Source organism: Papilio machaon, chromosome 8 (assembly GCF_912999745.1).
Source record: "Papilio machaon chromosome 8, ilPapMach1.1, whole genome shotgun sequence".
Classification (NCBI taxonomy): Eukaryota; Metazoa; Arthropoda; class Insecta; order Lepidoptera; family Papilionidae; genus Papilio; species Papilio machaon.
Window position 1 is genome coordinate 8,486,818 of NC_059993.1, and position 17,715 is coordinate 8,504,532.

Here is a 17,715-nt window from a genome sequence, read left to right on the forward strand (position 1 = left end):
ATTTGTTTAAATTCAACTAAAGATAGACCGTACCATCCCTCGAAACCATACGGTAGGTCGAGATGTTGTCGAAGCAATTTGAAAGCCCTATCATCAATTAAATAATCATATTGAATGAAACCAGCGGTTTGAACAAACAAAAGAGGCGAACGAGGCAAATTGATCCGCGGCCGAAGACAGCCCTGTTAATTATTCTACTAACTTGTAACCGAATTAGTTGAAGACGGTCGTCGGGAGTTTGCAAGATTCATTACACCGTAAACATCGGCAAAGTAGCTGGATCAAACTTTAGGCCCGCTCCGGCCGCAGGGACGACGCAAGAAGCAAAAGATTTGATTATTATTTTATACTTAAAACTATTTAAGATCTTGTCTTTAATTATAAAACAGCATTTAAAAGATTATACTATTTTTAGATATATTACAATTAATTATAATTTTGTTATTTAATTTGATTAATATTAAAATCTCGTTTTGTATTCAACATTAGTCAGACATTAGTTAATTTGACCGCAAATACGTTGTTATAATTTAGTCGACTTGAAGTAAAAACTAACATATAAATCATAGGGAAAACTTGTATAAGTTTTTGGCAGCCAGTTTTAATCGTACGTAACCCATATTAATGTAGAACTTTTCTGTTTAATATTGTTTTATGATTCAATGTTCTAAATCTAACTTGGCTTCGACCGAAATTAAATCAATAAGTTTATTTCTCAAATAATTTCAGATTATACCTGCTACATAATTTTGCTATATTTCTACATAAAACTAAATATCTTTGCTGTATGTACTTTATTATTACAATAATTTTGGTAATCGTATATCTTTCAATAATCAAACAATAGAAACCAAATAAATATCGAAAAGCGAAACGTTCACTTTTTGTATTTCGAACACAGTAGTCTTGTAACGAACTCAATCGGCCTCTAAGGACCAGTATGTCCAACGTCTGAATTGTCAAAATATCCATTTGCCAAACCTAACCTAATTGTGTTTATCGTGGAATTATTTCAAAGTAGAACAAGAGTATCTGTCTTTGTACAGTGAAATGATTATTGTTAGCAATATAATGTTACGGCAATTCAAGTCTCATTGTCTTAAAACATAATATCTATGGCCCCGATGCTTCAGTACTTTGACGTCAAGCGGAGAAGCCATACTTGAAAAAAAACTTCATTACATAAAGTAAATATGTCAGTCTCTTCTAATTATTTTGCGATGACGTTATTGTTGACAAATGAAATAGGAAACAAAATATAACTTTATTCCTCTCTTAACTTTTTAAAAGAAAAGAAAAATAAAAAATGATGTTTGGAGGAATAGTACAAACTTTACCAACCTTCCTCTATAGATGATGACGATACGTTATTTTCAGGATATAATAAGCATCTAATAGCATATTAAGTTAATTAACCTATAGGTCATAATCATGTAAAAAGGCGTTTTAATAATTGAACATTGTGTTATTTATAAAACTCTAAATTAACGGAAAAATAATAATCGGGTCAAAGGACAACTACAACTAGTATTTACTTTGTAATCTTTCCTGATGTTATCTCAAATTCATCATAACGGGGAAAAACATGACAACGTTTGGCTAATGTTGCCATTTCAAAATTATTTATAATTTAAAAAAAAAATTCAATGTTACTTATGATTAATTTTTTTAACACAAACATAACTCTGAATCCTAAATTCAATTTCATCATACTGAATGTTATGAATTATCCTTAACGAAGATAATAAAAATTATTGTGGCGGAAGGTATCGATGTATACGTAAGTATGTAATTAAAAAAAATAACTACTGAATGCAATAACAATATACCTAGGTGTCCACCTTTTAATTAAAAAGAACGATGAGATGCGATTAACGCCAGCGAATTAAATTGGGACAACTAAAGAGGTCATTTAGTAAAACTGGAAAAGGATCCGTGAACATCGAAACCGGTTTAGTCTGAATGTTATTTCGATGTTCCCTTCACCGCTGGCAATATCTTTACAAAATTACATCTAAGTATTGAAATTATTATTAACTGTAACAATATAAATGATGTTAATGAAAATGTTGCCAGCCTTTATTTGTAATCTATGGCTCAGTATTTAATTTAGGGAACTGGAAATAGAAATTTAATTTATAAATTAATTAACTAAATGCTTTAATGCTTTAGTTTGTTTTTGACATAAATTTGTCCAATTTATTTCATCGTTAAAATTTCAAATTAAGCTATAAATATTTGTATAGTTAAGATAATGAAAATATGACGAAAAGTACTTACAAAAATTGTCACGAAATAGACAAGGACGTGATGAAAATTTTGACTGACAACACGATGTCTCCACTTAAAATGCTCTATCTTTAGGTAAATAAAAAAACTAAGGTTTTATAAAAAGAAAAGATCAAGATGAATTTATATGGCACATCTTACTAATTTTATAAATGTTAAATGATGAATGAATGTTTGTTAGAAGGTATCTCCAGAACGGCTCAACAGATTTGAATGAAATTTGCCACGGATATAGACTATAGTCTGAAAGAAAACATAGACTACTAATTAAGTTTCTTTTAATTCCGCGCGGACAGAGTTGCGGACAACAGCCGGTTTACAATAATTGTGTGTTTTATTGCGCGCAAGTACACATTTGCTCCTCAAAAATGAACGAATCATTTAATTTTTAATGCAACAATTTGTTCCCAGGGTCCAACTTTCAATGGATATTGTGAATACAGCCGGGTGTTTTGTAATCACTATTCTATATCGACCGTAGACTTCATTCGCTATTAATCTCTGTCTGCAAACAATTTCATTGATCAAATTGTTCGCCAGCTTACGTTCATTTAATATTTTAACTTCAGTTGCTAACGCCACGGCCGAGTATGAAATTACCGTGGAACTAAGAATTTTATATTATGTATTCCTACAGGAACGGTCTAAAATGTTTATGGTCTGGAATCAACAAGTGAAGAAAGGCTGCCGACGCGGCTCAGCCCGGAGCCCCATCTACGTCGAATTCGATAGGCGACAACAAACAAAGCAACTAGTGGTAGTTGGAACTCCAGACGACAATCGTTAAAACCGGACCGGACATGTGAGCCGCGACCGTGGCCGATATACAATCACTTTTCATCTAATAAATAAATATATACAAGAGGCAAGCACCTGCAGAATGCAACTGTCACTCGAAAAAATGTTTTTTTTTTTTGAATACGCACGAATGACGCTCGTTCCCGATCTCACTTTGCTTCGAGGCGCACTAGCCACTCGAGCCGGTAATAGGTATGTTTACGTACTGCCGGAGCAACAACACGGGCACAGGTGCACGGGAGCGCGGCGTGAGGGGCGACCGCAACGCGTTCGGTTCCAACGGCGGTCGGCGCGATACTGAGTTTAGTTAGCGATCACAGCTCACTCTGAGTACGGGTTGAGCGGCGAACGTCGGCCGCTGAGTGGTGGACGGCGGCGGCGAGTGGACAATTCGCATCTCGACTACCTCAATCTGTAACGTAACTTAAATTTTATAATTTCGTAACCGTATTACTTGATTACAACACACGTCTAGAGTTAATCGACATAAAGATTCGCTTGCCATTTCGGTACAGTCAAAGAGATAGTTATTAACAAATCTCCTTATTATTCAGTACACATCGAGACCTAATGTGTAGTTCATATATGCGACTGTACAGTCCCCGAAAACTATAAAATATGTAAAGAACCTATTTTAATTCTTCTTCAGCAATCTGGTAACGAAAATTTTACATCATCATAGCCGTTTGAACTGAGAGCATAGCAGCTTGAATACAGAACACGTACTTTTGTTATATCAAAGATCTCAGCCATGATGTTTTTCTTCTTCCTAAACCTTTTTTTCCATATTTCTATTTTATTTTATTTAAAAATAATAACATTTTATTTTAATTTCTTCTTCCCAAGTAGGGTTGGCGAACGGCAAGCGGCCGGCCGTAAAAAATTAAGCCAAAACACTTGTGCGCCGACCCTACGTGAGTGGGATAAGGCAAATCATATAAGTCTTTCTTTGAAGGAAATACAGTGAATAAATCATACTTTGCGAATAAATAATAAGAGTGAATAATATTTATTTTTCTCCTGTTTGAGAGGAATTTAAGTTTAGTTATATCTGTTTAATTTACAAAATTATGAAGTCCGATAATGGCGGGCCTACGCGATTCATATTCAAAATAGTAATAATGAAAGCAACCGCCGCATCCCGCCACCGCACCGGGGGTGGAGGAGACGTTTGCGTAGCGGCCACCACCCGCATGCCCTCTCCCCGCCCCTGTCACTTGACAATAATTATAAAACTGCTCAAATTACGCACAAAACCACAAAATTCTGAAAGTTAACTACAATATTATACGACTACACTAAAAAGACATCAACGACATTTTCAGATTTTACGTTCTGGACATTTTACAATTAGGAACTTGTATACGCTAGTTTCTAATCCCATTGACACTGAAGAAGGGTAATGTTTTTCGCAAGTTTGACTTTATGACCGTGTCATTGTAACCTCTGACCTATTGTCCCTGATATTTTTTTAAATAATTGGAAAGTGTCACAGGCAACTTGTTTAAATTGTTTGCTACATGCAACAATGAACGAAGAGTCATTCGAGTTTCATTCGACCGCGCGGTATTTCTATAACATCCGATGGTAGAATTCTTAGACCATTGATCGTTGACTTGCCTAAGGTAGAATTAAATGGAAACAAAGACTATTAAGTAGTTTCTGCAATTACTATAAACAGTGCATATAATAAAAATACATACATAGTTGTTACTTGTTACTATAGTTCAATAAAGTCCGCCGTAACAAAAGGTACAAATTCAGTGTGGGTATTTCCACCCACCTTGGAATCAATCGTGTTGTACAATGACGCATATCCATGGAGATTATAGGCGCCATAGACAGACTGAAGAGTGACAGTTAATCCGACTTTCCATGTCATCGGTTTTTTCGAGCTAAAAATCAGGATGTTTTCATATTCTACTCCTGCGCCAACGGATTTATTGGCAAAAATGACAAAGAAATGAAACTTGGAAACTGTTTATTTTTTCTAAACATAATGTTAGATCCGGACAGGTCATATTTGTTTACTTATTCTGTTATACGTGAAGTAATTTTTCAAATTTTTTAAACTTTTCTAGTATTTACTAATGACCCAGTACTTACTAATTGAACAGAAAACAATCCAAAAATCCATAGGTTTTGTTTGTTCCTCTTGAAATTGACATTTACTTTTTTAGCCGACTTCAAAAAGAAGGAGGTTATCAATTCGACTGTATTTTTTTTTTTTTTTATGTGTGTTACCGCGAAACTCCGCCCCTGGTGGTCCGATTTTGATGAAAAATATTTTAATCGAAAGGAAGTGCTTGCAGGTGGGTCCCATTTTTTTGTTTTTTTTTTTAAATAACTAGAAGACTAGTAGATTTTGAATATAGCTTCAAAATTTGTTGCGAACATTAGGGACATTTTTGCTTTCAGCGCTTATTAAAACCTAAATTGAGCACACACGGCGGGAGTACCACAGCGCCGCGGTGGCGCGATACGGCAACTTAGTGAAAAAGCATGTTGTGGTTGACTACATGATAAAGCCATATGTAAATAACGACCCGCGGCGCTCTCTCTACCCAATAGCAAACCTATGATACCTTCAACATATCAGTAGACAAGATGATAATCAAAAATTAAAGAGACTGTTAACTATAACATTAGTAACGTTATCAAAAAATATTACGCATTATATTGTAAGTGTACTTTTTTTAAATACAAAATCATATATCTTTTTCCAAAGAAAATGAGAGAGTCAACAATATTTCTGGACAAGACTTTCAGGATTGTAAAACAACTGTCACTTTGTTATCGCTGATTTATGTTAGTTCCATAAAAAACAAATCTGCCGAAACCCGGGATTGAACCGGGGACCTTTAGATCTTCAGTCTAACGCTCTCCCAACTGAGCTATTTCGGCTATATACTGTCTTAACAAAATCAACAACAAGAAATAAAAGATAAGTAATGTGTTATCAATTATTATTTACATTGCACTCAAGTGATAAAACGTCGTGATTTAATAACATAAATGTTTGCATTTTTTTCTTTAACTAAAAGAAAAATAAACCTAAAGCTTGCATATTAAAACTTGATACAGTCAATGACGTTAACATAAGGCAACATAATTTCCTCTAGAATAAGTCAAAGTCTATAGGAGGCTATGCTACATAGCAATTCTGCTATATGTATGCAAATAAAGCCTCTTTACACCGACAAATTGGTGATGACACTATAACGCGACTAAATTTTTTAAAAATAGTCTCAACTCGGGAAAAGGATGAAATAAACATACGGCAACTTTTGCTGCAACTTTTTTTTTTTTTTTTTGTAAAAAATATCAAAGGAAATAGATGTTAAAAATGAATATTTGCGGTATATCTTACAAATTACTAATATTATAAATGCGAATGTTTGGATGGATGGATGTTTGTTTGAAGGTATCTCCGGAACGACTCAACGGATCTTGATGGAATTTGGCACAGATGTAAAACATAATCAGGAAGAACATATAGGCTACTTATTAAGTTTTTTTTTTAATTTCGCGCGGACGTAACCGAGGATAAAAGCTACTAATATATATTTATAGTATAATACTAGCCATATTGAGATTTCAATGGTTTATGAAGTCTGAGTTAAAGCTTGCTACTTGTTTGGTGGTTGGCATTTGTCATAGTTAAAATAACTCGAGTGTTAAAGAATTCATTTGTACTAAACGCATTGTACATTCTAAAATGTTTCCCAGCGTAAATGATGTATCATAAAATTATTATCAGCAATTAAAAAATGCTAAATTAACTATTTCTATTAAAATCAATAGGTCACACGTGCTATCGCCGAAAATTGTCAACACAGCAACAAGCATTACAAATATAATTTTATAACGTAACTTTATAGTTCCTGTCTTATGTTTTATCTAAATTTATTATTGAATTACGAACAGAAAAATTATAAGTAGACATTTAGAACGATTGTTTAATCGCGAAATGTGGTTGATTAGAAGCCGTCACTTATTTAATAGTTCTGATCAACTTATTGATGTGAAACGTACATTCGTACGTAATATTGTATGTACATATGCCATACCAGAGATTTAATAAATTTTTCATTTAAGTACTGAAATTAACCGGACTGACTATTAATCAATTTTACTTACTCGTGCATTACTTTTTATGTGTAGAAAAAACTCCTTTTTATTTATTAAAAATGTTGCAATATTTTTATTTTACTTAAAAGAATATCTGCTGACTACTATTAGGAAGGCGTTAATTTGCCGTTAATAAAAACATTTTGAAAAACTTATCATTCAATATCAAATTCAGCAAAGTTGTGTTACTATTCAGATTATGTCGCCACTGTCGTAACGGTCGTAACACACATATGTTACAACGGTATTGCCATCTCTCTTAATCTTTAAAAATCTTTTAACGCGAATGTTACGACAGTTGTTCACTGTATTGGAATAGAAAGTAACCAATTCTTATTTTTTTTTTACTTGAGATTCAAGTTCAAGTAAAACGTTGGATATTTTTGTTGCCATTGAAAAAAATATTTTTAATATACAGTTTAAGATTAAATAAAACAAAAAAAAAATTAAGTTATAACTGTTACAGTACTAAACAATGTTACATTTTTTATTGTTTATTTGTCGGAATGTGTTTTATGTATGTAGCTCTTAAATGATAATTGTTGTCGGGGCGAGTAAACAAAACTAGAAAGTAAGAATTTTCACATCTATTATCCCTTGGGGAAATAAATAGTACTGTGCCCCACTAACCCCCTAAATATTCCATTCATTTCTTAAATTTGATTACTATCAGTTCAAACACGAATAATTTGCGTACCTTCTCTCTACTACTACTCTACTTGTCTTTCTCGCATTTTCCAATCTTATTTTCTAATCTTAAAAATTTATGTTACCCATAAAATTACTGGTTAAAATTAAATTTTAAAAATGGCTAAAAGTGGACAACCCTGAAATAGTTTATCTCTTTCCCACTCTTTCTTTGAATTTTTTATTGCTTGACATAAGGTCAAGGTCAACATTTTTGTTTTGTTTATAATCGATGATGTCCTATTTGATTTATTTTTCTAATAATTTTACTTCTAAATATGATTTAAATATATTAATACATAATGCCAAGATTTCATTTTCTCCAGAATTAAAAATGATGAAATACTCGTCTTGAGTTATCAGTTGTTTTTTATCATAGTTAATTAGAATTGCAGATAAGATGGTTTTGGTTTGTTTAATACATTCAACAAACGAGTCTCACACATCACGGTCGCTGATTAAGGCTAACGAAAATGACTAGTTTATTGACGCAGAAAAGTTTAGTTATTGGAAAGTTAACAAAATATGTTAACGATTGTGCAAAAAGGCTTTCCTCGCATTTTATTTACTATCCCGATAATGAAAAACCAATTTCAGGTAAGTAATAAACTTTAATTTGGACGACCTTATTTTATTTCTAAGAATGAAACATCTGTCTATGAGTAAAAACTATAGATTTCATGTTATATTTAATGACTAAAATAAAAAAATTATAATTTTTATTCCTTGTAATGTCTTATAATTAAAATTATAAGGCTTTAAATTACATTAACTTATACTACACAGTCACAATTATACGAAAAAACAAAATCATATTTATAACTTTGAGTATTAATGGACAAGAACATATTCAGATGTCCATATAATCCTGACAACAATGATTCTAATAATATTCTTTAGAATCTAGGAATTACTGCAATTGACTGACTTGTAGTTAACATTCTATTTTCAAACTGTAAAATTCTGGCAAACTTTATTAATTTACTAGTTGTAAATAACAGGTGAAACAACCAAAATGAATATGATGCAAGCAATAAACAATGCAATGGACATCACATTACGGGATGATCCAACTGCAGTACTGTTTGGTGAAGATGTTGGCTTCGGAGGAGTGTTTAGATGTGCTCTTGGCTTGCAGGTAACATGTAATACAGTATTATGTAGTGTAATAAATTCATTATCATTGTTTCCATTCAAAAGAGTTAGTTTATACTAAATATTAGTTTTATCTACTGTAAAGAGTCCATGAAAAAACAGAACTATTTTTATTTCAGTTTAAAGAGATCTTGGCAAATAATAAAGATCCCTTATGGTTTTTACTTAATTCATATTTATTATTTTATTAGAAAATTGCAGAAAAATTAAGCAATTTTTCTACCTTTGGCATACTATAATAAGCAAATACTAATGTAACTTCCAGGACAAGTATGGTAAAGACCGTGTGTTCAACACTCCGCTGTGCGAGCAGGGTATTGCTGGGTTCGGCATCGGCCTGGCTACTGCAGGAGCCACGGCTATAGCTGAGATACAGTTTGCTGATTACATATTCCCTGCGTTTGATCAGGTAACAATAACCTAATACATGCAGTTGTTCCTGCTTTCTGTTAGTCTAGAACAGGGATCCCCAAACTATTTTGGACAAGTGACCTCCCTTTTTCAAAATGAACCGTTACCACAGACTCATGGCCAAATTACCTACTTTTAAGATCAATTATTATTATTTATTCTGAATTAGGTCAATAGAAGAAGACAGAGTGAGAATTAGCAATGCTTTAAGTTTGATATTGACCCCTTTAGGAATCCCTGGTCTAGAATTTGTACAAGAAATCTGACTTATTGCAGACATTCAAGTTGTAGGTCAAAATAAACATAAAAGTAGTAAAGAAATAAGAATAGAATTTATGTATCTAACTAAAAAGTATGCCGTTTTTTGTATGTTGGTAATAATGGATTTAATAAATTTGACTGCAGCGTGGCAGTTCTATAAATTACCAAAATAAAATAAAGTTTTACGCAAGCACTTTGTATTACTTTGAGTTAGTAAAATATTGTTGAATTTATTTTACATGATATAGTGATTAATATTGTTTATATGTTTTTTGTCAATTTATTTGATGTTTTTATTTAAGAAGACAACAATTAGATGTGTTATTTGACAGGTTTTTATAACAATCTGAAGCTAAAGGATATAGATTGGTAGAAAATAAATCTCATATATAAAAATATACAGACCAAGGTCAAACTCTTAGGATTAGACTTGATGAAAATTGTTACCATTCAATATCCACTCTTTTAGGGGCATAGTGATAGGTTTATGTCATCTGTTATATTCTTACAACTCATTCTAAAGAGTCAAATATTAGTTGTTTCGAGTAAGAATACTTATGTTTTGTTTTGGTGGGGGCACTACTGTGCCCCTGGGTTTATTGATGTGGGTTTGTAGTATAATGTGGGGGGTTGTGTCAGTTGGTGAACGAGGCTGCGAAGGCGCGGTACCGTTCAGGCGGACAGTTCGATTGCGGTGCGCTGACAGTGCGCGCTCCGTGCGGGGCTGTGGGACATGGCGGACTTTACCACTCTCAGAGTCCCGAGGCTTACTTCGCCCACACGCCCGGACTGAGGGTGAGGAACTAACCAACATAATATTTACTAAATAAATAAACAAAACGGGGTACAGGTACAGTCGCGTTAGTTCGCTGTGACCCACTTTCAAAATTGCCTTGTAAATATAAAAAACGCTCTTACGTACAAGTAAACAAATGGGATGCGAAACTGTTCCCTGGCTATTTCACAGTGCCAAAAACTACTGCAACGACATTTAGTATTTTCTAAATTTTTAAGGTGTATTAGACTTATCGCTGTTAAGCAAAAAGTAATACCGACATTGAACGCGATTGTACATTTAAGTTTGAAGTTACATTTTATTCCTGATATTTCTTGAAGTGTTAAAGAAGTTTATTGTGAAATGAATTGCTATGGTTTGTCTCAATGTTGGTAGGTGGTGGTGCCGCGCGGGCCTATCGCAGCCAAGGGTCTACTCCTGGCCTGCATCAGGGAGCGGGACCCCTGCATCTTCCTGGAGCCCAAGATCCTGTACCGCTCCGCCACGGAGGAGGTGCCAGTAGACGACTACACGCTGCCGCTCGGCAAAGCACAAGTACTTAGAGAGGGTATGTGTATTGTCTCTGATAGTACCTACTTGTCTTTCTTATAGCAATACTAGCTGTCGCCTGTGACTCTGTCCGCGCGGAATTTAAAAAACTTAGTAGCTTATGTGTTTTTTCAGACTATGTTCTACATCTGTGTCAAATTTCATCAAGATCCGTTGAGCTCCTCCGAAGATACCTTCAAACATGTGTATGATGTGATGCAGGTACATCAGCGACGCTGCTGTGTTGGGGTACGCAGGTACACGTGCTGCTGGAGGTTGCGCAGATGGCGGAGGACCAGCTCGGGGTCACTGTGGACCTCATAGACCTGCAGTCCATCCTGCCCTGGGACGAGGAGACAGTCTGCAATGTAACCTTCTCACAAATTATTCAATCCTTCCTCATTTTCATATACTAACAGTTATCCGCGACTTCATCTGCGTGGAATTAGAAAAAAAACTTATGTAGCTAGTTTCAGACTATGTTTTACATTTGTGTCGAATTTTATCAAGATCCATTGAGTCGTTTTAGAGATACCTTCTAACAAAAATATTTATTATATTAGTAAGATTTGTTACATTTTTGTCTTTATTTTATAAAATACTAGCTTTTACACGCGACTCCGTCCGCGCGGAATAAAAAAAAAAAGAAAAGAAAACGGGGTAAAAATTATCCTATGTCCTATTCCTGGTTCTAAGCTACCTGTCCACCAATTTTCAGTCAAATCGATTCAGCCGTTCTTGAGTTATAAATGGTGTAACTAACACGACTTTCTTTTATATATATAGATGATAGTTTATAAATGAACAGATGAGTTATATATATAAATGTGTGTATGTCAGTCTGTGAAGAAGACAGGACGTTGTCTGATATCTCACGAGGCGCCGCTCACTTGCGGCTTTGGAGCAGAAGTCGCAGCCACTGTACAGGTATTACATTTATATACTAGACTTACTCAACACTGGAAAAAAACTAGTCTATAATATTCCAGATAGACATTATATATATACAGTGTAAACTCTTTATAACGAAACTCAAGGAACTGAGAATTTTTTGTCGTTATAGAGAGTTATCGTTATATGGAGTAAACAAAAAAACAAACAAATTAACAAGATAACATAACATAAACAATAATACAGATAATAAATATTTACTGTCTACAAATATGAACACATTTCTTCGTAATAGAGAATGGCGAATCGCTATAAAGAGTGTTTCAATATGTGGGTTTTAACGCAAACCAACCAAGTTTGGCTCACTTCAACGTTACAGGGGTTTTTATTGTTATAAAGGATAACGTTATAAAGAGTTTAAACTGTATATATGCAGATAGACTTACAAAATATTTTAAAAATTATAGTTTTTCGTTAATAGTAATGTAAATACACCACATGCACGAAATCTGAATTTCTTTACTCAATATTACATAAAGACACTTCAATTTTATTAATATGTATAACTAGCTGTCACACGCGACTCCGACAGTGCGGTATTTAAAAAAAACTCAATAACTAACTTATATGTTCTTTCAAACTATTTTTTACATCTGTGCCAAATTTCATTAAGATCTTTTGAGTCGTTTTGGAGATATTCTAACATCCATCCATCCATCCAAACATGTATATGTGCAGGAGGAATGTTTCCTGCACCTGGAGGCGCCAGTGTGCCGCGTGTCAGGCTGGGACACTCCATTCCCTCATGTCTTCGAGCCTTTCTACCTCCCCGACAGGTGGCGCTGCTACGAACAACTTGTCAAACTACTAAACTACTGACACACTATTTAACTACCCAACTCTTACCCGTTTTCTATCTTTTATATTGTACGAGGTGATGTTAATAAAGTTATAGAAATATTATTTTGTTTTATTTTTTTCTTGTACCTAATGTTAAATGACTAATATGACTAAGGGGACTTCAAGAAACGCGCATACCATTCCTTAAGGCACCTGTTCACGCCGCACATTTGCCTCCTACTCTTATAAAAATGACCTTTGTCAGTTTCGGTAACTAGCGGATGGCCACAAACTGTCACAAGATAAAAAATTATTTAGACTTTGAGTGCTTTTTCATATGTATCTCGCGGACATGATTATTTGGTTTAAACTCACTTGACATTACGAGCTCCGTCGCTAGTTAAATGTGAACACTCTCATACAAAGTCATAGATTTGTTTCTCGACCGCGATTTAAATATGAACAATCTTAAATCTCATTAACATTATAAATGCTAATGTTTAGATGAATGGATGTTTGTTTGAAGGTATCTCCGGAACGGCTTTATGAATATTGATACAATTTGGCAAAGATATAGAACATAGTCTAGAAGAACCTACTTATTAAGTTTTTTTTTAAAGCCGCGTGGACAGAATCGCGAGCGATAGCTAGTCATTAATATAGTAAGAAATTACTGTCGCTTGAATTAGCCAATTTATAATTTGGCAGTCGTTATTAAAGCCGAAATAGCTCAGTTGGGAGAGCGTTAGACTGAAGATCTAAAGGTCCCCGGTTCAATCCCGGGTTTCGGCAGTCACTTTTTTTTTAAATACAACTTGAATTTTACGAAAAGCAAGATGTTCTCATATTTTTACAAATAAAAACTTAAAGTTTACATTTAAACATATTTAGTAGTCAGCAATGTAAGGTTGTTTAGTCGGTAAAAATTTGAATTATTGTCTAGTCAGTTAATGAGTCAGACATGTTTGTAAAGGTTAATGCGAAGTGGCTTTGTAACTAAAAACCGCGGGAACGTTTGTCGTTTATATTCAAATTATAAAACTGTACATTTTTTCACTGATAACATTATTAAATACGCAAGTCATCTTCATAAGGAATATCCTCCACTTCTATCTTGTTATTTAAATAAAGGTTAAAAAGTCAAATTAACGGTCATAATCATACAAACAAATAAAAAACAAATATTTTTACTAATATTTATTGAAAAAGTGAAAATGAATTCATAACATAAACACTAGAAAGTAAAATTTAGTTACAAGATATTTGAAAAATTAATATTAACCTTAAGATATTCCACTTTGTAACCTGCAAGTGAAAAAATACAATTACGAAACTTTTACAAAAGCTGTTGGGGAAAAATATGTAACGTAAAATGAAATAACAAATTCCTCGCTGACATTAAAGAACTTAGAATGAAAAAAATAATCAACTGAAACTTGTGATGAGAATATTTACAACACATCAAGTGCACACAACTTTAAAAAATAAGGCAACATTTATTTGTTAAATCTTAAAGCTAAGTTAATGCTTATATCTCTGATATCATTTTACCTTGCTTTATATTACCAATAATTTTACAGCATATGGAGCTATGCAGTTTGTTTTACAAAAAAGTAAAAACTATAACATGTCAAAATCTTACGTCAAGAGAATATCAAAAATGTATTACAAGTAACATCAAAACATATTAAATTTTCTTTTTGTGTCCAAATGAAGAGTCAAATTAGAATACCCTAAGTCTAAAATACAAAAATTGTAGAAAATAACTTATTAACAAAAGAATTTGAACATGCAACTTAAATATATAATATGTTAACTTGTCTATGTAACTATTGTGCAAATGGGGATCAAAACAATCAACTTTAAAAAAAATTATGTAAAAAGCAACTTGCTTATTAGAATTCCGCTGGCTTTGCGGTGCTATTTGCCTGCTCACTCACAACTAATTCTTTGTTGGTTATACTTATTATGCTTGTAAGCTGTTTACATTTCTTATCAGCGGCGACGTGAAGGCTTCAGAAATGGTCCCGTTGAGGGAGAGTTGGGAAACCGCTGCATGTACCTCTCCAGACGTAGGTACTTCACCGTGATGAGCCGGCCCTCGTACCACCAGCCGTGCAGACTCCTGTACACCACGCCTGCGTCAATCGTCGTTGAGCACTTAACGTAGACACAGCACGACGCCCGATCAATGTCAATGTGTAGTATGTTGCACCTGTCACCGCATTTCTCCAGTATTGCGTCTTGGATGACCGATCTCAAATTTGTGTTGGTGTCATTCTTATCAAACATGTGGCGGATCTTCAGGCAAGGAGTCGGAGACACGGTGAGATTGTTTACAGATCCCTCTTGAGTTTCAAATGCCTGGCCCTGCCATGCCGCGCTGCGCTTGGGGCTTCCATGGGGTGAAATCCACCTCCACACTCTGCAATCTTCACCATCTACCGATTGCACTTCCATTCGCACTCTGCTTTCATTAGTTTGTATGAATTTCACGGCCGCATCCCAGGTTGATGCCATTTTCTCTCTGTTTTGGGGAGATATCAAGGTGTCCCTTACATGATCAATTGATATGTAAGGTTCTCCGCTATCTTCAGTTTCTTGAGATATAATATCTATGATCTGTTCAACCATGGAGTAGATTTCTTCACTCTTCTTTTTTTGATATCTCAGATAGTATTTATAAAATCTTTGTAAGCCAAGAATTACAACACTGATCAAGCCAACTATGATGAATGTAGATCCAGCAGAGTAGAGAGTGTTAACAAACAAACAGGATATGGGAGTAGATGGATCTGACAAAGTTATAGCTACACTGCCTTTGTTGCGTTGCTGCACAACTATGTCGACAGAAGTAATAGGGGTGTACTCAACATCTTTAGTATACAAATTTTTTAACTGAACAACAGAGAGACCCCATCGAGGGTTGTTAACAATCAGGACTTGCAAATTATTCAAATCTGTCCGACATTGACTCACATCTACCATCTCAGCTCTTGAACTAGCAATATCAATAATTTCTTTTTCTGTGAGATATGGCAGAGCTCCTTGCTTGCCACATTGATATGAGGCAATTCGGGTAGTGAGTTCCGGATGTATGACTTTTAGAAGATCTTTTGCGTAGCTGACGTGTTCTCGGGGTACACAGTTGATGCCCGGTCTATTTCCAGGTATATTTAATTGACATATTGGTATGACACTGTTTTGATCATCAACCACAGAGGCAATATCATTTTTCTTAACTAGATACATAAAGAATAAGCAAAAAAAAAAAAGTGCAACTAATACAACAAGGGCAAGAGACACAAGGTTGTTTTTCAAAAACTTTTTGTCATTTACTGTTTTATAGTCAACAACATCTGCTGATCTTGTCACACCAGTCATGTAAGACCTGCGAGGCAGGACAGTGCTGCCATTGTTTGTGTCTTGATCTAAAAATGTGCTCGTTTTGGGCGGATCTGATTTCAAAGAAGATAAGCGGCGTGTAAAATTACTTAGATAAGGAGATTCAACTTCATCTACATTGTTTGTTGTATAGTCAGATATGTAACTGCTAACAGATGGCCTATCAGCTAATGTAGATGTTAACCCAAGCCTAGACCTTATTGAATTCAAATGATCCGAGGAGGAAAGTATTGGTGATGAGTAGTTAGTGGAAGAGATGGAAGGAATGGTGTAAAGAGATGGCTTGGGGGGACTGGTGCTGGCATTGGCAGTGGGTAGTGTGCTGGATATGTGATCACTAGCTCTGGAGTTGCTTCTGTAAGGAGTAGAGGTTTTCTTGTCACCATCAACATCACTATCGGAGCCTGTTTCATAGTCATCTTGATCATTTGTGTAAGTTCTTTTTATCTGACGAGTAGTTATAGTTTCAACTTTCTCGCGTATGCGCACGGGTGATTTTTCTTCGTCAGACTCTGATCCTTTGTCGGAGTCGGGTTTAGCGGGGGAATCTTTTTTAACGGGTATGTGGCGAGTCTTGCTACTGGCGGGCGGTAACATGGACCCCCCGATTTTGCTCCGTCGGCCTCCCCGTTTATCTTTAGCATTGCTGGCGTCCAAGTCGGATTCCTCGCCGCTCGAATAACGCGCGAGCGAACGTCTGCTTTCCACTTTACTGTCGACACTGTTACGAGGCTTACTTTTATTGTCCAAAACGAGTTTTAATTTCTTTACCAACAGTTTTCTGGTAGAAGCAGTGATCGGCATAATTGGAAATCCATGCTCGGCTAGTTTAGTCCGAAGCTCCGCATCTGACATTGAATCTACCTGATCGGCCATTGTAGTTACTGTAATGAAATACACACAGTTATTGCATGCGCTTTGATCACAATGTTTATAAACTTTTATGTAATTAACAATTTTTACCTCACTGTATCGGCGTATAAAATAAAAATTACGTCAAGTCTTTAAAATAAAATTCACCGGCGCGTCATCTCGCACGCGCTAAGAAAACGTCGGTAAAATACAATTAGGGATGTGAAAAAAATAATCGATTATTAAAAAATCGATTATTTTTTTTTATTTTTCGATTTTTAGGAACCGATTATTTTTTCTACAAAAATCGATTAATCGACAAATTGATTTTTTAAATTGTAACTTTTAATCGATTTTTTTAAACGTTACTATTTAAAAAAAAGCGCCATCTATACGTATGTACGTAAATCAGTTTAATATGTTTTTATGTTCTAACGGTTTTTTCTCTTGGCTCCTTGTTCTTTGTTGCGTACAACTGTAGCAAGTAGCAAGGAAGTTTTATGATATCGAGGGGTGAAAGGCTATTTGTTTTAAGCGACATTTTTTGCGATATTGACTTATATATATATATATATATATATATATATATATATATATATATATATTTTTATATATGTATATTCAGAATTTCTGATTCTGAATATAACAACAAATACTTCGCTTAGTCGCTT

General features: G+C 34.5%; 3 protein-coding genes and 2 non-coding genes across 6 annotated transcripts in view; 2 read left to right on the forward strand and 3 right to left on the reverse strand.

Moving 5' to 3' along the window:
• The window catches only part of LOC106720324 (terminal nucleotidyltransferase 5C), a 144,696-nt gene extending 141,257 nt beyond the window's left edge, over nucleotides 1-3,439 (reverse strand). The window contains exon 1 of one of the 2 annotated variants that reach the window (XM_014514954.2): nucleotides 3,216-3,439. The gene's annotated coding sequence lies outside the window, so the exon portion shown is untranslated. Of the gene's footprint in view, nucleotides 1-3,162 lie in introns of both variants that reach the window. The other variant, XM_014514953.2, reaches the window with a different exon arrangement.
• Nucleotides 3,440-5,918: 2,479 nt separating this feature from the next.
• Nucleotides 5,919-5,991, reverse strand: Trnaf-gaa. Its single transcript has one exon. It is a non-coding gene; the product is annotated as a tRNA-Phe (tRNA).
• A 2,228-nt stretch (nucleotides 5,992-8,219) lies between these two features.
• On the forward strand, nucleotides 8,220-12,907 carry LOC106720197 (2-oxoisovalerate dehydrogenase subunit beta, mitochondrial). The gene is made up of 8 exons (XM_014514782.2): nucleotides 8,220-8,502; nucleotides 8,907-9,043; nucleotides 9,326-9,469; nucleotides 10,372-10,527; nucleotides 10,904-11,075; nucleotides 11,279-11,424; nucleotides 11,897-11,983; nucleotides 12,686-12,907. Exons 1-8 carry the CDS (start codon nucleotides 8,379-8,381, stop codon nucleotides 12,824-12,826), a joined length of 1,107 nt encoding a protein of 368 aa, XP_014370268.2. The 5' UTR covers nucleotides 8,220-8,378; the 3' UTR covers nucleotides 12,827-12,907.
• A 599-nt stretch (nucleotides 12,908-13,506) lies between these two features.
• Trnaf-gaa lies at nucleotides 13,507-13,579 on the forward strand. Its single transcript has one exon. It is a non-coding gene; the product is annotated as a tRNA-Phe (tRNA).
• A 918-nt stretch (nucleotides 13,580-14,497) lies between these two features.
• On the reverse strand, nucleotides 14,498-17,247 carry LOC106720163 (inner nuclear membrane protein Man1). The gene is made up of 2 exons (XM_014514745.2): nucleotides 17,156-17,247; nucleotides 14,498-17,076 (listed from the first exon to the last, which is right to left on the reverse strand). The coding sequence occupies exon 2, from the start codon at nucleotides 17,066-17,068 to the stop codon at nucleotides 14,783-14,785; it is 2,286 nt and encodes a 761-aa protein (XP_014370231.2). The 5' UTR covers nucleotides 17,069-17,076; nucleotides 17,156-17,247; the 3' UTR covers nucleotides 14,498-14,782.
• Between the last annotated feature and the right edge of the window lie 468 nt (nucleotides 17,248-17,715).